General features: G+C 42.9%; 1 protein-coding gene across 1 annotated transcript; it reads right to left on the bottom strand.

Annotated features, from left to right (window-relative positions):
* Positions 1 to 489: 489 nt before the first annotated feature.
* Positions 490 to 15,062, bottom strand: LOC145412412 (carbohydrate sulfotransferase 11-like). The gene is made up of 6 exons (XM_080282298.1): positions 14,733 to 15,062; positions 5,563 to 5,715; positions 4,043 to 4,156; positions 2,541 to 2,728; positions 1,332 to 1,514; positions 490 to 748 (listed from the first exon to the last, which is right to left on the bottom strand). The coding sequence occupies exons 1-6, from the start codon at positions 15,060 to 15,062 to the stop codon at positions 490 to 492; spliced, it is 1,227 nt and encodes a 408-aa protein (XP_080138424.1).
* Between the last annotated feature and the right edge of the window lie 5,817 nt (positions 15,063 to 20,879).

Here is a 20,879-nt window from a genome sequence, read left to right on the forward strand (position 1 = left end):
ATCCTTCTCTCACATTTTTCACCCTCTCTTGATCCTGAACTGGTAACTTCATGTTTAGCTTTTTTGTATGTCCGGCTCCGGCCATAAATATCCTGGCCGTTCTCTGAGGCCCAAGTAGTCTTCCTAAGTGCTACACACTCGCAATACACTATTTCGGAGCTAATACCCACCGTCCATAACAAATGTACGTTAGGGCTGTCGTATTCAAGACTGGTGTAATATAATTAGCCAGTTTTTTTTTTTTTTTTCTAAAACATGTCAGTGGGTCTTGTGGAAAGTGAAGTGAAGTTAAGCTAATTAGCTTGCCCTGGCATGGAATCGACTTCTTACAGCAGACGCCTTTTCTAAACCCTTGACCACCACCACCTTTAGTACATCTAGGTGGACATATTCGGTTTTCCACACTAAATCGTTCCTTCATTTTGCTTTAGTCCTTGAAGATTCCAGCCATTTATACTCTTCCATAATGTTCACCCAACTTCCTGTTCATCAGCTTTCGCTTTTTTGAACATCGGGCTTGGCGAACTGTAGGTACTTGGTGACGTTGTATCCGAACATGACGAGGTCGAGGAAGTACACTTGCGCCAGCCTTATCACCTGGCCACGGGACAGCTGGCCGTACAGTTGTTGCTCCAGCTGTGCCGATGAGATGTTGCCAAGCTGATGGTGGTGGGTGCCCTCCAGCCGTACCCCGTCCAGGCCACACTCGTCCCGGAACGTGTTTAGGTCACTGCTGTAGTGCTCGTACCTGTATGAAAAGAGACTGGGATACAGTATGCCTGGAACACATCATCATCATTAACTTTTTTTTTTAATGTGGCTTACACATGGGGTGAAGGTAAGGTTCTTTCATCTCGTTAGGAACCTAATTCAGAGGAGAAAGGAAGTCCCAAGTATAATCTCCCCTCCCCCTCTCCATTCCCCCATATCACAAGTTATGAATGCTCTTGCATCACGAGCAGTGTTTGGTGGGGTGGCACTGCTGCTCCAATATACTCGCAAAGGAAGAAGTCGCAGTCCTCCCCTCCCGCCCTGTTTAGTCGTCTATTTAGGAAAGCAGGGACGTACGTGGATTGTATAATTTCCCGCCCTACACCTATTCCACGTGAATTATATAATTTCTCGCCCTACACCTATTCCATGTGAATTATATAACTTCCCGCCCTTCACCTATTCCAAGTAGTAAGTGATTTTTATTTAACTGTGTGTTAAAATGACCCATGGAAGCATCAGAGGGATTGAGGGAACCTGAAGAGCGAGGCAAGTGAAATAAAGGAAGGCTGGTTGGTAGGAAGATGGAAGTGTTGGAAGGTGAGGTGGAAATAACATACCTAAGGAAGTGTGTGAAGTTAATGTGGCAGGGTGCACAGAGGTAGTATGCCGGGTGCCAGTCCCTTGACCACTCTCGCCAGGTGCCGGGCCGCGGGTCAGAGGAACTCCACTCGTCCAACACAAAGTCCACAAACTCCCTGAAGGTCGGGCTGGAGTTGAGGTCACTGCTGTTGGTCCGGTACCTGGCCGGGAGAAGAGAGGTGAAATTAGTGTCACAACTTGATTTGTGCGAATAAGCTTATGATATTGCGATAACAAACTGGTAAAAATTTAGTGCTGAGTAATGTGTTTCGATTAAATCATTGTATTATTTCACTCGCGTGAGAAATTCTGTCTATGACGTAATCTTACTAAAAGTCCCAAAACTTTACCCTGAGGGTCTCTGAGGCTTGGATGTATCCTAATATGGTGATAAATCATAGCAGTCAAAGACTTAGAAACTAAATGTCAGTTAACTTTTTCGTTGCTACAGGCTCACTTAGATTACTGTGCTCAGCTGAGGACGTACAGGGCATGGGTTAGGTGTAGAGCAAGGTAAATAGAGTGAACAAAAGGACAGCTATCTACCTACGGGTTCGATGAAACTGACATTTTCCGTATGCTTTGATTATGTTTGGTAATTTAGAGTAATTATTCGGGCTTATGCCGTCAGTATGTTGCTTCGTTGCGTGACTCATGAGAAAACAGCATAAGGTACAGTTATTGATACAGGGCATTCTATACAGCAATACAAATGTCAAAACTTGTCACCCTTTGTTTTTTAGTGTAAAGTACCGCAAGAGCATTGGAACTTCTTTACTGACTCGTGCAGTCGGATCAGTTGCTCCTGTACACTGTCTCGATATTGCTTAAACCTAATGGCGTCTCGTCAGAGTGATCATTAATAATCATATGAGCTGGAATATCTTCACTAGACTGGAACCCCAGAAGTTTAAAAGGATTAGCTATTGATCGGGGACTGCATGAGAAATTGACTTCCAAAGTACTGTACTGCGTATCCCAGCATAGCCACCGTAGATTAAATTGTCACTCATTCAAGTAAAATATTATGGCATCTGCTAAAAGTTTTAGTTACTAATCTCCAAGAACACCGAAATTTATCTTTGTTAGATTTCACTGCAGTGTCTGTCAGTCAGAATGTAGAAAATAGGCCGTTTTTATTCTCACGGACCTCGCTGTAAGTAACGATACCTTAGTAATAATCGTACCTGTGTGTAATGATGTCTCTAAGGTAGAGGTAATCCCTGACAGTGGAGTTACGTGCCACCATTTTGTCCCTGTAAGCCGATACGAGCCTTTGCAGCGGGTGCCTCACGATCACCACTGAGCACCTTGCCTTGCGCAGCACAGCCTGTGCCTTCACGTTGTTCAGAGGTAGGCGGAAGTGAACACGGGCCTGAAAAGGAAACCAAAAATACAAAATGACAGATTATATATATATATATATCATATATATATATATATATATATATATATATATATATATATATATATATTGTATATATATCATCATCATCATCAGCCGTTTGAGTATCCACTGCAGGACCGGCCTATCCCGACCGAAGTAGGGACGATACAGCCTATGTATCTCTACCAAGTGGCTTAGGCTGTCTGGTAGAGATTGTATGTAGGGTGAGAAGTGCTTGTAAGTGTGATTGTAGTGTTGTAGTGGCTTTGGATGTGTGTGTAGTCTGTGAACCAAGTGTAATCGACCCTTGCAAGCCGACTGGGTGCAAACATACTTTACAGTATGCGACACTGGTTCAACCACAGCACCCCTGGTGTCCGCCAAAGCAGTACATGGCCGGGAGAACGCTTTCAAAGTTTATTACCCTGGCGGGAAGCGAACCCTATCGCTCTCCAGTGTACGAAAAAGCACACTTTACCACTGTACCACAGAGGCTCCATATATATATATATATATAGAGAGAGAGAGAGAGAGAGAGAGAGTTAAAACGTATTATAAGCCCAGTAAAGTTTTATTTACTAATTAACTAAGCTGAACCCCAGCCAAGTGATGTGACCCCAACCAGGTGACATTACCCTTACAAGCTTGACCACATAACCCCAGCAAAGTGACCTGAGATGAGCTCAACACCACTCCTGAACGATGACCTAAGATTACCCTGATGGGACCCTCAAAAAGGTGACATGGCACCCACAGGTGACAAGACCCCCAAAAGATAAGATGATACTGGCTTTATTGCAACCAGGTGACCCTTAACCACGAAACATGACCCCCAAATAATGACCCTAACATGACTTTCCCAACTATGTGGCATGACCCTTCAAGTACATGACATGACGTGGTACCCACCAGGTGACATAATCCAAGATGGTGAAAGGACCTTGAAATAAGCTTAACATGATCTATCCAGATGACATAAACCCCCATTCACTAAACATGATGCCCGTTAAATAATGACCTAAGATAATCCCTGCGTTATCTGCCCTGCAAAATGACACGATCCCACAAGCAGGTGATGTGATTTCAGTGATGTGACCTTAAGATACCGGAACGTGACCTCAGCCAAGTAACATGACCCCGTCCCCCTTTAAAAAAAAAAAAAGAAGAAGAAGAAGAAGAGTAACAGGGCCCGAGAAGGTGACTTAAAATTCCCGAAAGTAATATCATCCTGCTAGAAATATGACCTGAGAAAGCCCCTGACGTGACCTAGTTGGCAGAGTGACGTTGGCTAAAATGACATACTGCACTCTTTACGTTGCCCTCCATCTCGTAGGCACCGGAGCTGAGTGGCGAGACTTCATTGTCCTTCTCCTCTGACATCTGCAGGAAGTACGCGTCCCAGGTGGTTGACATCGCCTGCAGGGGACGAGAAATCATCGATGATGACGGTGATGGTGGTAGTGATGTTCATAATTTATGAGGAGCGGTAGTCATAATAAAAATTGTGAGGTAAAGGGTGATAGATGGTAATGATGAGGAGGAAAAGGCTTAATGATTGGTGATGAGAATAAAAGCGTCTATTCGTACCAGGAATAAACTACAAAATACGTCATGGGAGGTCAGCACTTCTATACTGACACACAGTGACGGAGGCACCGGCAGGATTCACGGGTGTTCTAGCTATCGTATTTGCATATCATATCCGTGTCTGTGTTACCGGCATTGTGTGAAACTAAGACATTGTATAGAATACCTATAGGTGTTCTATAAAATGTCTAGCATTTTTGGCAAAGTATGAAACAAGCTAATTTATTTCTGACCTTGTATACTTTACCTAGGGATTTTAATAGAATGCCTATAGATATTCTGTAGAATGTCTAGCATTTTTTTTTTTTTTTTGAGGGGGGAGCAAAATATAATATAATATATAACAGGGGACTGCATTAGGTTAGGCTAAGGTAATCTGGGTAAAGTAGGTTATAGGCCAGGTTAAATTAAGTTAGGTCAGTTTAGAAAAACGCGAAGTGTTGTTAAGCGTTTATCTGAATTAACCTCACCTAACCTAATCTTACTAACCTAGTCTAATCTAACCTAAACTTGACTTAAATTATCCCAGCCTAAATTAACCTAAAGTAGATGAAATAACTGATTTCACAGTTTGCCTCTTTGCTGCAGTTTAGTTGTTTCATACATTGCCTAAAACAAACTTGGTATTCTACAGAATATCTAGGAAATGTGAACGAATGATTTGATTGTATACCTTGTCCTGAAGTTTTCAGCATTCTATAAATACCTAGGGATTCTGCACAATGACGGGATTCCCACTCTGCCGGTAACATCTATACTCGAAACTGAAAAAGCTTTAGATCGTAAACTGAGCTCTTAAAGCTAGTTATTATTCCTGGGAAATTGGATCACGGCATGATGTAATGGTAACAGTGCCTGACTTTCGTCTAGAAGTCTCGGGTTCGATTCCCGGCCAGGAGCGTAAGAAACATATATATACGTTATCAAGTTTATAAGGATTATGTGTAATATATTGATCAGAAAACCTCTGCATACTAACAGTATTAAGGCCTGAGAGTTTATCAAAAAAAAAAAAAATAGGAATAATAACTAGCTTTAAGAGCTCAGATTACAATTTAAAGCTTTCTCAGTTGCGAATATAGATGTTATCGGCAGAGTGGGAATCCCGTCATTGTGCAGAATCCCTAGGTATTCTACAGAATGCCGGAAACGTGAGTAATGTGTGTCTCTTCAATATACAGTATATATATATATATATATATATATCACCTTCCAAACAGCCATGCCACTCTCACCTTCCATACAGGGCAATATACCAGGCTGTGTTTGGAGTGGTATAGTAGATGCTGGTATATTTTCCTGTAGGTAGCGTAGCTTGGGGCTGCCATCACATCCCTGTACTCCTCGCACCCAACCTCCACTCGCTCCCTCAGCCCGTCTTCCCAACCCTCGCTCCACCCGGCATCTTCATCTACCTGTGTTGGGGGTGGGGATGTGTTAGAGGAGAAGTTGATATTAGTAGTAGCAGTAGTAGTAGTAGCAGTAGTAGTAGTAGTAGTAGTAGTATGACTACTGCAAAGATTGCTATTAATATTACTGGAACAGTTATTACTGATGCTGCTGCTTTCATCATCATCATCATCATCTGTTGGATGACAGAAGACAGCTGCTGAAACAATCCCCCTTTCTGGATCCAGCCATGACCCTTCACTCTCAAGCTTCTCACCATACCAACAGGTAAGTTCTTGGGCGTTTTTGTTACTGTTGCTTATACCTCCGCCAACGAAGTTGATAGAAGTTATATACTGATTCTTGTCTTTCTGTCTGTACGTCTGTTTGTCTGCATGCTTGTGGGCAAGATATCTCAAATAGCTGTTACTGTATTTCAGTAATTGTGGTGAACTGATGGGCATTGCGTCAAGGAAGAGCTGATTCACTCAGGTTCGCCAGACTGGGCTCTTTATAGCTAGTGCTCGTACGCTACCGTACTGTCTTGCTTTATTTCATCAATCTGGATCCTACCCACCCTTTATGATCGTGGGAAATGGGGTATGACGATAATAGGGTGAATGGGGCAGGATAATGTTAATGATATTCGTATAATGGTATTTATGATGATAATGTAAGGGAAAGGTGTATGACACGGGACTCTTACACTCCCGCATGACCCATATTCCACACAATTGTGGGTGCAGGAATAATTAATATATTTTATTGTCGGCGTAGGTATGCCTTCTCTGAAATTGTGCAGCGATGGCAGACTACGGCCCTGGAATTAATTACTTCCACCAATAATGGCGGACGGAGGTTGGTTTATAAAGCAGAAACTGTTCTCGCGTTGAAGGAGGTATGCGCTCTTTGAATGCTTTCTAGTTATTGTTGTCCAAGGCTTGTCTAGACGTCAGGCCGGTGGATTGTTGGGTAAAGCTGCTTTTGTCCTGCAGTCCATCATCCTCCATTCGGGGTACAGGGAGGGAGCAGAGGGACGTTTTAACAACCTGGCAGCGGAGTCGCCCTGCTATGGGCTATAGGTGCAGTCTCGTGAAGGCGTTTATCTCCCAGTAAGTTAACATCTTGCCTCAAAGGATATTTTATGGTTCTCTGCTGACACCTGACGATATTATTCAGCTTAGAAAAGACCCTAGTAGTGGTGGTGTAATTGGAGGCTGTCAAACCCTTCTATCTTGAAAAACTTATCTGTATCTTAATCTAAATAGCATTCTCTAAAAACAGCAAAAGCAAACAAGAAGTGGCATTTAGAGAGTGCACTACCCGCTCCATACGTAGGGTCTATGGCCGAATTCTGTGGCCTTTTTCTTTGACCGACTGTTTTAAAAATGAAATAGCATCATTCTACCCTGACCATCCACCTTTATGTTTGGTCCCAATCGAATCTAAACTGTTCAAGTTGTTCTTGCGCTGTGGATTTGATCTGTGAACTGCTGTTCTCAAAATCAGATCTCGTCATCATTGATTGACCCTCAGTATTTCCACTAAGCTTGGTCCAAATCCAATCAAAACTTCGAGGTACATGGACAACTGAACCCTCTTTGTGACTTTGGCCTATGGCAGATTATTCTTAAAAGTTGCATCCCTTCATGCTTGCTTTTCCTTCAACTCTTCTACAAAGTTTGGTGTAAAACAGGATAAAAACTGTTTAAACTGACTGACTTGTTCTTTTAAAAAGTCAGCAACTTGGCTGACCCCCAACATTTCCAACAAGTATAATTTAAGTGAGACTTTTTTCTTAATTATTTTGTTCACACGCAGACACACATGGCGAGAACTTTGAGTGTTGACAGATTGTTTATAACATCGAATCCCTTTCCATTTCCCTTATCATTATCCTTTTCACAAAATCTGGTCTTGATCGAATCAGAGCTATCTAAGTTGACCTTGCCTTGTGACCTCGACCTTTCACCTCTCCCTGTAACCTTACCTTTCAAATGGCTCTTTTCAAAATTGAATCTCTTGATCCATGCCTTACCCCCCACTGCTACACAAAGACTGGTCTAAATCAGATTTTCAGTGTTGTCCTTGCTAAGTGACCTTGGCCTTTTAACCTGTTATTCCCAAAAATAATACGTCAGCCCATCAGCTGACCCTTAAAACTTCCAGGTGTGGTGTAACTTAGATACAAATTGCCGGTTATTTTAATGCACAGACACACATGGCTCGATCTGTGGCCTTGACCTTTGACTGTTCTCAAAGTCGATTTAATTTGTTCTTGTCTTACCCTTAGATAAATCGGACCAAATCTGTTTAAGCTGACCTTGCTAGGTCAAACTTTGACCAAGCCCTATGACCTTGACCTTTGATCTATTGTTCTAAAAAACTATACAGTAAATCATCCCCTTGGCTTACTCTCAACCCTTCCACCAGATGTGGTTAAAATTGTGTTTAGACCGAGCTATTAACACACACACACACACACACACACACACACACACACACACACACACACACACACACACACACACACACAACACACACACACACGAGCGCTGGCGCGAGCATGGGTGTAATAAGAAATAATGTTTTCGGACTGAAGGGGTTAAAATGTAGTGTAACTACCAAGTTAAGGTGTGCTATCTCAAATCACCCCAGCCCTCGCCTCTCTGCTCAGCTTGGTGATGTAGTGCTCAGACTTGGAAGTGGAGGGAAGTTGGGAGCAATTTTGAGGAGCATGAAGCTGCCAGCATGTGCGACAGCAGCTTTAGACAGATTCTTAACCGGTACAACACAATCATATTTTTCGTTATTATCGTCATCAACGCTTTTATCATTATCATAAATTTTACGACTATTATCATCATCATTATCAGTTTCAGTTGACTTTTTCATCATCGTCGTCGTCGTCGTCGTCGTCGTAACCTTAATCGCACTGATAGAAAGGTGTGGGTAGGATTCATGAACGAGGTAAATGAAAACATAAACGTGCTCTTGTCATCAGAGTGGCCTGCGATAATGATCCACATCTACTTTCACTCAGGTTCGCCAGGCTGGGCTCTTTGTCTATAGGTCTCGTACGCTACCCTACTGTCTTGCTTTATTTCATCGTTCTGGATCCTACCCACCCTTTATGATCGTGGGAAATGGGGTACGAGTATGATGATAATGAGGAGGATGGGGCAGGATAATGATAGTCGTATAGTGGTATTTATGTCATAAAGACTTTGTAGTTACTTGTAGAGAAGTATATTTTAGACTTGTGGTCGAGCGGCTTTTATATCTTGCAGTAGCTTCCCCACCAAATGTCATGTAGTGACAGGAGAGGTAAAGAATAGTATGGGACTATTTTTATTTGTCTTGGAAATATTAACAAGTCTCTCACACGGAACGAGTATAAGTCCCGGGTAGCTACCTCCCTGTCTCGCTATCTGTCTCTCTCTCTCAAATCGCTAAGCCCTTCTCCCGTGACCTGTCTCTAGGATCGTTTGTCTCCTTCTAAACTCTCTTTCCTAAAATCTGGTGTAGCAGGGGTGTGTCACGTGTGTTCCTCGTGGATGGACTAGGTCTTTGTTCATGAGAGGACTGCTGACAGCTAACTGCATCATCTTACTGGCCGCTGTCATCAGCTTTCCTCAGTGTTAAGAGTGTGTAAGCATGTTTAGCACTGCTCGATTCTCGCAGACACAACACCTTCTCATCATCTGACTCCCTGCTTCTATCTATCTATTTATCTATCTATCTATTATGATTTGTAAATATAATATGGGGTCCTACCACACTGCTCGGCCGCGCAAAAATGGCGTACCATCGACATTTAATAGTTATAATATAATAATACATACTACATACACATTATAATGAACTTATAAGCTAATTAAGTGAAATATATAATACTGTAAAGTAACATAATTGTATGAATATTGTATACATATATTATTCATAGTAAATAGTGATTATTCAGTAATATTACATTTTAAATAAGTTGTATACATATTTGAAATAATGCATTAAAGTAAATTATTTAACTGTAATACAGTATGTACTTGGGTTATTATAGTGAAATGCATACATGCAAGAATAAAAATAGTTTAAAATTAAGATTATTGTAAGAGTTATTAATATTTCATTCAAAGATAATGGTACTGGTCTGCCATATATGGGTCATTCTTCTTTGTATTATTATTATTATTATTATTTTTTTATATATATATAATTAATACTATATACAAAATATATACACTTCATTCAGGGTGGTTAACTGTGATGTTAACTCTCCCCCCACTAAATAATGACTCCAAATTAGCAATTCTTGCATGCATTCTGTGCATTGCGAACAGCAGTACTGCAACTACAATGCAGACGATTATAAAGACAGAAGGTGCTTGGCTATACACATAATATGGGTTGAACATACTCAAACTCAAATCTTCCCAGGGCTTCATTGTTTCATTGATCAGCTGCATAGTTTCAAACTTAGGTGAAGTCAGCTTAATACTTGTGCTCATGTTTAAGTTCATATTAGGCAGTGGGTGGAAATGTTTGTGTGTATGGTTGATAATGGCGTAGTGATTGATGGTGGAAAAAGTAGACATGGATGGTGTAAATACCGCACAGTAGTCTGGTGCTATGTATAATCCTGAGGCTGATGTATGAGATGGTGGTATATCTGGACAGACTATGTAAACTGATGTGTTATGAGGGAAATAAAAAAACTGCGAGTGTCCAATGCGTTGATGGTGTACAAGTTTATCTGGAGCAAAAGTGAAGTTGCAATGATGATGAATATTGTTATTACTGATGATAGCCATTTCACAAGGGACCGTATCAGTAGGCTGAAACGTGAAAATGTACGCAGGACAAAGATGAACAGCATGTAAGGATGTGCGGCACTTTTGCTCAATCGTTGACTCACTTGCGAAAGTGACAGTGTCTCGTCTCTTGGAGACCATGATGAGTTCGGTGTCTGTGTTGATGTTGATGATGACCAAAGCGTTGTTGTTTCTATAGGGGAAGGGGTGTATTTGGTATACTGTGAACAGGTCTTCAGTGATGAATGGTACATGAACTATCACTGATGTTGGTGTTAGTGTTGCTTCTAAGTACGGGTAATATTGCATAAATTCCCCACTGCGGAACAATGGCTTCAATTTATGTTTATGTATGCCTTGACTAACTATCTGACGTAGCTCATGAACTGGGAGTAAGTCATTTGTGATCTTGCCATCACCAGCATTCGAAATTCCTTGCATAAGTGCCCTGAAACGATCTCTAGTGTTCTCTAATTGTAGTAGAATCGTGTCAATATGTTCTGTGATGATGGAGAAGTGCTGGAAAAGAGTAACGTTGCCCTTTAATTCATTTATTTTATCTACACTCTCGAGAGCTACGTTTTCTGCTTGTTTCAGATTTTTCACAATTGTCTTCACTGCTGAGTTCTGTCCTGTGATGAATTTATCTTGGTATGTTAGTACCTGAGCTATCTTATTAAATTTGTTGTTTATTTCTTTAAGGTCATCCTCTGTAGCCAATCCAAAGATGTTCCCAAGAACTGCGCCGCCCAGATCGAACAAACCGCGCTTTTGGCGAGTACATGTGATATTGTTCCTGTCGCTCAGTACCTCCGTTCCATAAGATGGGAGATCTTGGATCATGACGAGCATAGTTGACTTCGCCTGTTATAGTTTCCATTTCGCTAACTTCACCATTTCATCCACTTCCTTGGTGTTATGTGCTTGTGAAACATAATTCCCTATCTTGAAGTCCAGAGTTCGCATCGGCGTCGCAAGTCTTTCTAGATAAGTAGGTAAGTCATACAAGTAATCTAGACTTATTTCAGTACTCATGACGTCCTTAACGATTGTAGTCGTGGCCGTTGGAGCTATGAGGCATCCTTGTCGTACTATATGCTTGGGGTCTAGGTGCGCATATACTCTTACAATGTATAGGAGAATCCATAGCATAAGTCCCTTCATCGTAACCTACCGAAAAAAAATCTATTAATTTCCTATAAAGCTGTGGTTGATGATAGTGATGATGTGCGTTACGGTTGGCTGTTATTTCATTTATAGAAGGAGTTTAAATCGATATTTAATTCTCGTAAATGATGTACTGTAGATTTTATTGGAATAGTTGCACCTATGTTCGATTGTTTGGTATATGACCTTAATTTCTTTTTGTAATCATTGTTGTGTTCTTGCTTGGTTTCTTGAGGTACGTTCACCTGTTCGGTTGTATCCGAGGCTGAATAATTATGTGATAATTCCCTTGAAACTCGTTTTAAGTGGTCAATATGAACTTGTTTTTCCACGCCACTTGAAAGTGACCTAATTAAAACTTTGTTTGCTTTTATGTTAATTACTCTGTATGGGCCCTCAAATTTTGGGGATAATTTATTGTCTCTCGTATGAATGACTCCGTAAACAATGTCTCCTAAGCTGATAGGTGACTCTTTTGCCTTCTTGTTAAATGCCTCCGTCATTTCTTCCTTGGACATCGTTAATTGTTTTTTCACTCTTTTGTGAATGTCCTGGAATTCACGTAAACGGAGTTTAGAGTAATCATCGTAATTGTATATAGGCATGCTGTCACCTTCTAGGAGCTCATATGGTAATTTTTTATCTGTGCCATATATAATGAAATGTGGTGTGTCACGTGTGTTCCTCGTGGATGGACTAGGTCTTTGTTCATGAGAGGACTGCTGACAGCTAACTGCATCATCTCCTTACTGGCCGCTGTCGTCAGCTTTCCTCAGTGTTGAGTGTGTAAGCATGTTTAGCACTGCTCGATTCTCGCAGACACAACACCTTCTCATCATCTGACTCCCTGCTTCTATCTATCCATTTATCTATCTGTCTATTGTGATTTGTAAATATAATATGGGGTCCTACCACATTTATGATGATAATGTAAGGGAAAGCTGTATTACACGGAACTCTCACACTCCTACATGACCCATATTCCACACAGATATGGGGCAAAGGTGTGTGTGTGTGTGTGTGTGTGTGTGTGTGTGTGTGTGTGTGTGTGTGTGTGTGTGTGTGTGTGTGTGTGTGTGTGTGTGCAAAAGGATATAATCACAGAATGGATAGGAGGAGGGCAGAGTGGGTTCCAGGAACAGACGGTGGAAGAGAAGACAATTATAGCTATCAGACAGTGGTGTTGTGCACAGAAAGGCCCAACTGTTTGGCTGTTACGGAACTGGCTCACTCATCTCCCCTGTGACCCCACCCTAAGCCGCCCTGTCTCGCTTACTCCACCCTCCTCTACACCTCCCCCCAATTCCCCTACTCCACACCCTACACGCTCTCATGTCTCCGCACTGCCTCACCCCTCACACACACTCTTGGTCATTCCCCCACACCCCACTCGTTTCACCTACCTCCCAATTCCACCCTCCCTCTCTCCCGAACACCTCTCCAGCCCCCCTTACCCACCACATCCCACACTCTCTCAGGCCCCCACACCACCAATCCTCCCCAACTCTTAGTCACTCCCTAGCTTTTTTGTCAGCCTCTCTACCCCCTACCCCAGCCTCGGTCACCATACCCATAGATTCACAGTTGCTAGGGGCCGTCGACCTTTCTCCTGCCCTCCTCCCCTCTCTAGCCTCTTTACAACCCTTCTCTGCTTCCTGCCTCTCTTCTCTACTCCTTCCTTCCCTTCTCTACTTCTGCTTCCCTTCTCTACTCCCTTCTTCCCTTCTCTACTCCGATCTTCCCTTCTCTGCTCCCTCCTTCCCTTCTCTTCTCTCGTCTTTCCATCTCTATTCACCCTATCCCTTCCCATATCTTCCTCATTCTTCTTCTCCCATTTTCCTCTCCTACTGCGACTATTGCTCTTTCTTCCCTTCCTTTTCTTTCCTCTGTACTCTCCTGTCCCTCCTCTCCCCTCGTCTTTCCATCCCTTCCACTCACCTTTCCCTCCATCTCACTGCTCTGCCTTACTTCTTCCCTGCCTTCCCTTCTCTCTCTCTCTCTCTCTCTCTCTCTCTCTCTCTCTCTCTCTCTCTCTCTCATTTATTCCTTTTTTTTTTTTCTTTTTGTTCGTCTCTCCTCTCTTCTGTTCCCAGAATTATCATTCCAAGCGTCCTTATTCCCCTTCCATTCTCCCGCCCCTTCTCGCATTTCCCTCCGTCCCTTCCTTCTGTCCAACTCTTTTCTCTTACGCAACACTTCCTGTTATCTTTCTTCCTCCCGCCCCTCCTCATTTCTCTCCATTCCTTTTTCCCATCCACCATTTTCATGTCCATTCCTTCATGCCATGTTTCTTTATTTTCTTCTTTCTCACATCTAGTCTTCTTTCAGTTCCCTATGCATACCGTACCGAAATAATAAATCGCACGACCGACCAAATTCGAATGACGGAAAATGCGTTAACGTAAAAAATCGTATGAATTGTAAAAAAAAAAAAAAAAAGTCGCATAACGGTAAAAATTAGTATGACAAAGAAAAAAAATGCATGTCAAGGAAAATGGCATAGCAGGGATTGAAATTACTAATTTCGTGTGCACAGGAGAAATTCCAGGCTGACACCATGTTTAAGTTACATGATTAGAAAATGCAGTGTGATTACTTCAGCAGAGTGCGATTTCCACATTCATGGCCTTTGTTTTGGGCGGTACAGGAAGTGTAATTAATAGTATTTTTGTTGGTAACGATGCATTTCCCAATAACATACCCGGTATTCGTAAATTTCGACTGCAAATATTTATATATTGATACATCATTATTCTAATGTAATGAAGATAATGATTTACTCCTCTCTGAAGGAAAATGGACTCTGAGATACGGGAAGAACGATTAAAGATCGCACAGTAAACAGACGGGGCAACTTCCGCCACTGGAGTGCCTGGTTCTTGACGCTTGCCTGCCTTAAAGCTTGTGTAAGTACAAGTGTGGCTGAAAAGCATGAACAAGCATAAACAGTTGCTTAAGTGAAAATAAAAGGATGTTCATTTTTTACCCCCCTCCCCCCCACACACATATATATGCAAAAAAAAAATTTCTTAACTTACCTGCTCCTGTAAGAACCTCCTGAAGTGTGCGAGAGTGACGCCAGGAGGCAGGAGATTTTTTGCCCTGCTCCAACGTCTTGCAGGCCTCACCTCCACTCCGTCATCCCGCCCTCCGTCGTCAGCAGGGTGGCCCTGGAAGGATTTGCTTTCGCCACTTCCTATGCTCTCTGAGTAGGAGCGAGTTAGGTTCGCCATTAATTCGTCCCAGAGTGGTTCGTCGGCTGTCACGACGGTGTGGCGACTGGAGGTTTGGAGGTTGAGGAGGAGTATGAAGCTAATGCCGAGCAGTAGCGCGATGCCGAACACATGGGGCAGCCTCACACTCCGCATCCTTATTCACTTTCCTAGATTCTAGTTTTATTTCTCTCATTTCCACCTCTTCTGACCCCTTATTTGTTCCTTTATGTACATATTTCATTCTTTGTTAAACTTATTTCACGTCTGATTTATTCCTGTTCATCTAGTATTCTCTTGTAGGCCTATTCATCTTTTTTTTTTTTACTCTTCTGTGTGTGCGTGTGCGTGTGTGTGTGTGTGTGTGTGTGTGTGTGTGTGTGTGTGTGTGTGTGTGTGTGTGTGTGTGTGTGTGTGTGTGTGTGTGTGTGTGTGTTTATTCAGTTCTCACCTCGCATTTTCTGTTTTACTCATCAATTCATCCCTCTTTTCTGCGTTTTATTTCTCTAGTTCACCATTTCTTTCTTTCTCTCTTTAATTTAAGTCATTCAGTCCTTTTTTCCGACACTAAGTTAGTCATATATTCATCTGAGTGGAGGTCCCTTTTCCACTGGGTGATGCAAGTCAGGTTGTCTGGTGCTCGAGTGCCATATGCCTGTAACGGACCGAACCACAGGCATGTCTCCTCAGTGTCCAGCACCACCACCGCTATAACTGTCACCACCACCACCACAGTACTCTCGCCACCACACAGTCACTGTCACCATCACCACCACCAGTGCACTCAACAGTCACAAGGATTTATTGGCTATATTAATTTCGCCTGGGAAGAGAAAATTAAATGTGGGTAAAAAGAGGAGAAATAGACAGCAGGGCTCAATAACCCTTTCCCTGGTATGGTCGTCTTGGGTATATTCTTCTGGCCAGCAGTTGACGTTGAAATTGCTAGTGGTTTATCGTAGGAAACAAACTGGAGACCCTCTCACTCTGAATATCGCACTTATCTAAAGTGGTTTGCCTGAATATGATCTGAAATATGATATTGTGCTGAAAGATTAATAAACTTATTTCTCCGATCTTCATCACATTAGGCCACATCACATAGCATTACACTGCATCGCATCATATTATATAGCATTACATTGCATCACTACATCGCATCACATAGCATCACATCACATTACGCGGTTCACTGGCCACTTAATGTTTCATTTACACTTGTAGTTTTCCTCTCTACGCTGAAAATGACCAGGTAAGTTATTTCTGTAATTTTTTATTTAACTACGAAAGTGAAGTAACTGGGCACAAGTAGTCTAATCTTACTGCACAAGTAAGGTAGTGTTGGTGCACAGCTGTAGCAAAGTGTGAGCAGCAGTGACATCCACAGGCCCAGCTGTGCCCTCCTACACTGACGACTAATAGTCTATTCTGACTACAGCTTGGCCTTCCTCCAGCCCTCCCTCTTCCAAGCCTTCCCCCTTCCTCCATCCTTCTACACTCCCTCCCGCCATCTACCCTCCTTTCTTCCATTCCCTTACCCACCCTCCCCCCATCCACCCCCCGACCCACCTTACCTCCATCCATCGATCCCCCCACCCACCTTACCGTCCTCCCTCCCTCCATCCATCCCTCTTCCCACCCTATCTCCCTCCATCCATCGTTCTTCTGCCTTTACTCCTGTTATACGGCGGCAATGGCCAGTCGTTACGCTGCCATGGTCTTTTTAGTCTAATTAGTCAGTCAGTCAATCCTTTTTTCATCCATCCATCCATTCCGCTACCCATTCTTCCCCCATCCCTACACTCCTCCCCCCTCCCTCTACTCTTCCTCTTTCCCTTCCTTCGCAGTTCCACCCTGGTCTTCTCACCCTTCCCTTGTGTCTCGTTCCCTCCTCCCTCTGTTCTTCCACCCATACTCTCTCTTTCCTCTCCTACCTCCCTTCCTTCTCCTTCTGTTCCTCCACCGATCCACCCTTCCTCTCTCTTCTCCTCCCTCTATTCATCCTCTCTCCTTCCTTTGCAGTCTTTCACGCTTCATCTCTCCCTCCTCCCGCCCGCGACCTTTTTGTCCTCCCTTCCTCCCTCTCCCCCTCCTCCTTGATTCCCAACTTTCTTCCCTCCCTCCTTTCCTCCAACAGTCTTTCCTCAGGGTTCCTTCAATCCATCCATTCTCCCTTCCTCTATCCCACATTTCTCTCCCTCCCTCCTTCACTCCATTTCTTCACCCATCCTTCTCCATCCCCCCATTGCTCTGTTATTTTCCTTCATCCCTCTCTCCCTCCTCTCCTATTTCTTCGTCCTCTCATACTTCTCCATTTCTGTCCCTCCCTCACTTCATCCATTCCTCTGTCAGTCCTTCCATGTTCCCCTCCCCCTCCCTCCATCAGTCCACCAGTCCTTTCGTGTTCCCTTCCCTCCTCTCTCTTTTATTCCTTCCATTTCTCCATCCTTTTTCCTTCTCTTGTGCCTGACATTCTTTTCCCTTTTTCCATTCTCTCTCTCTCTCTCTCTCTCTCTCTCTCTCTCTCTCTCTCTCTCTCTCTCTCTCTCAGTCCATACCCCCCCACCTTCCCTCCCTCCCTCCCTCCTCAGTCCCGTTACATGAGGCGATTGCGTAGTTGCCGCTTCTTCATCACTCGTTCCATAAACAACAACACTCAAGCCACGTCCTTATTTACCTGCAGTCTCAGTAAACATCACCGAAGCCACTCTTTTACGCACACACACATAATAATCCCTCCATCTTGCGGAGGTCTTCTTTAATTTATTCTGGCCAGACGATTTAGCTGTAGGCTATTCTCGCTGGGAATATCCTGTAGTAATTCTCGGGCTGTAGGGGTTAATAGCCTAATAAAAGTTTACCTTAACTCATGCCAGACTCTTCAGAAAACCTACGCATCCCGCATTAACACCAACACTATGCAAACTTTCTTAACAGCCTAATATAAATATCATTTTTCATCTTTTTTATACTTTGTTACCTTTTTTTTTTACATTTTAACTTCCATGCGATATCTGGTTGCATACCATTTTATTGGCAAGGTTACAGGGAAGCAGCCCAGACATGGAATGAGAGGATGATGTAGGCATTGTGTGAGGGGAAGTGGTTGGCAGAGAACAAAATGAAATGAGCAGTGATAGGCAGAGAATAGAATGGAGTGAGAGGAAGTGGTAGACAGAACATGCTGGAGTGAAAGGAAGAGGTAGGCAGAGAACAGGATGGAGCGAGAGAAACAGGTAGGCGAAAACAAGTTGGAGTGAAAGGAAGAGGTAGACAGAGAACATGAGGGCGTTAGAGGATGAGATAGGCAGAGAACAGGATGGAGCAAGAGAAAGAGGTAAGCGAAAACAAGTTGGAGTGAAAGGAAGAGGTAGACAGAGAACAAGAGGGCGTTAGAGGATGAGATAGGCAGAGAACAGGATGGAGTAGAGGAAGAGGTAAGCTTAGTGTGAGAGACATTATGAGGGGGTGCTACTGATAAGTGTGGTGGATTAGGTGGAACAGGCTGGCAACTGCGGTATTTAGGTCTAACAACAATTGAGGTCAGAGTGGAGAAAGGTAGGAGAGGGGAGAGAGATGTTACGTGAAGCGGACTGATTGACTGGTAGTGATGGTGGTGGACGTGATGGTGGTGAGGACAGTGATGATCATGGTGGTGAAAGTGGCAATAATAATGGTTTTGATGCTTATAGCGATGACAGTATGAACAACAGTAATGATACTAATAATAAATGGTACGAGGCAGTATCATCATATGTTTCTTCTCTACAGTGATAACAGGACCCGAGACTATAGACTCCCGTAGTCCATATCTTTTTCATCATCCTTAGATCTTTGAGGGCATCTCATTGACGAATGGCGTCATCTGTGGTTAGCCAGAATAAAACAGATGAGTCGAAGCCCGAGGCTGAACGGTAAAGTTCAAGTAGTTCCTAAACCATTAGACCTAGGGATGCTTCCAAGTGGCGAGCAAACCTAATTCCCTGACAGCATATTACATGATAGAAAAACGTTGTCACTTCTTAAAGGTTCGAGCCGTTACTCGTAAAGGCACGGCTGTTGCTAGTGAGGAGAGGTCATCAGATGAGTGCATCATCCACGTCCCTTGCGTAAGAGGTTATCAGGGTCAGCTGGATCACCGGTACTGCCGCCAGCATCTTCGTTTTGGAGCTGACGGAATTGGGGACGGGGGGCACGTACTTTTAAGAAACAGAACGAAAACCAGAGAAAAATATCACAACTGTCATGTACCATTTTCGTCGGTTGAGAAAAACTTCCCCCTTCATTCAGCCGTAAAGGATTACTCTGAGGGATGTAACATTTACCTAAATAAATTCCATTATGAAATGATTAATGAAGATAAATTTCAGTCATAATACTGTCAGATACAAGAACATAATAAGAGATGTAAGGTGTTACCAGCAATTTCATAATCATTAAAGAAATTGCTACGAGTGTATCTCATTTACATACCTAGCAGATGCAGCAAATTTCAGGTAACTTTAAAACGAAATTTAGTAACATTCACAAAATAGTCTCACCTCAGTATATTTCAGTTACATAGAATACAAGCAGATATGGGCTAACATCTTCGGCATGACTTTTCTGAAGAGTCCATGATTTGCTGGGGTAAATACAGGAGAGCCCGGATACGCAAACTTTCAATCAACCTCCCTCAGTAACTCAGATTTCTATTTGAAGAGACACGGAGTTTCTGTACTCTCATTTACGTATCCTTCCTGGAAAGAGAAAGTGCTCCAGATCATCCTTTTATCATTTCATCACTGGGATATATCGCAGAGTAAATGAGAAGCGCGGGATTCTACACTCCCACTGTCCCGCCTACAAAACCAAAGCCCAGTTGCGAGAGGGAGCTGATCTTAAGTTTATGAATCCGGGCCAAGCAGGCTAACAGTCAGTAGGACATGGTGGAGAAAGGTGAGAGATGTTTTGTCCGGATTGGAGTAGAACAGAACCAGACGGTGATTTTTTTTAAAACTCTGACAGGGACAACAGTCACTCCTAAAGTAAATAAAATCTGGCCGTAGCATGAATGAACTTAAGATTTTTTTTTCCAGTGTAGTTTTAGTGGCGACTGTTGTCAGAGTGAGTTGCATGGATATAAAGAGGACAGTATGACAGCGTGAGACTGAACAAGCTAACAGCTTGTAGGACGGAATGGGGAATGTTGGTAAAGGCCTTTCTCCATCATTAATCCCTTGAATCCGATAACATGTTTTCTGGTTTAATATTTCAGCTTCCAGAGGTTTCGAAATATCCTGAACGACATTTAGTAGAGAAGTTAAATGCTACATCTAAACCCTACAGCTCGGGAGGTCTCGCCTTGAACAGAGTAAATCGTTAGGGGCAGCAACAATATACGAACTACATGACTGGATTCAGGAAGTAAAGTAAGTGTTTTCTACTGATGTTGGCGATGATGATGATGATGATGATGATGATGATGATGATGACGATACATTATATTCAGTGCACTTGCGAAGAAATATACGAGTAATAGGGAGAAAATAAATTACATTCTTTTTGGTCAGACATACGGCACATATCAGTCCGATTATACAGTATACCTTTTGCAGCACGGGTGAATAGCATTATCATCCCACAGAATCCTGCCGTCCTCAACCTTCCCCACTTTGGCAGCCAGAGGAAGGTGAAATTCCTAGATCACTCAATATCTCTTGGGAAAAAAAAAAAAATCGTCATTGTGCCACAAGCTAATCTCGTGCATGAAGTCCTCACCATCCCCAGAAAAAAAGTCGTCAATCTACATCCATTCATTTTTAGCTCTGCTCTTATCAACCCTGACCACTTTTTCCTCACTCATCTAGTTGTAACCACTTGCGTAGCATCATGGAGGAGGGGGAGGGGGATTGGCGCGTTTGTTCCAACCAGACGAAGATCACTAAACAATTTTAACTCAGTTGATCGCCGGGTGTATTCATATCGGAGGAT

This window comes from Coenobita brevimanus, chromosome 93, assembly GCF_032717465.1.
Source record: "Coenobita brevimanus isolate Jiangsu-jjx chromosome 93, ASM3271746v2, whole genome shotgun sequence".
In the NCBI taxonomy this organism is placed as follows: Eukaryota; Metazoa; Arthropoda; class Malacostraca; order Decapoda; family Coenobitidae; genus Coenobita; species Coenobita brevimanus.

What these genes read in the sequence shown, in the direction of transcription:
- LOC145412412 (XM_080282298.1), bottom strand. Translation starts at nt 15,062, where the DNA reads ATGCGGAGTGTGAGGCTGCCCCATGTGTTCGGCATCGCGCTACTGCTC. An exon ending in TATATTGCCCTGTATGGAAG is followed by an intron (nt 4,157 to 5,562) that starts GTGAGAGTGGCA and finishes CGTCCCCTGCAG; the next exon opens with GCGATGTCAACCACCTGGGA. An exon ending in AACTTCACACACTTCCTTAG is followed by an intron (nt 749 to 1,331) that starts GTATGTTATTTC and finishes CTTTTCATACAG; the next exon opens with GTACGAGCACTACAGCAGTG.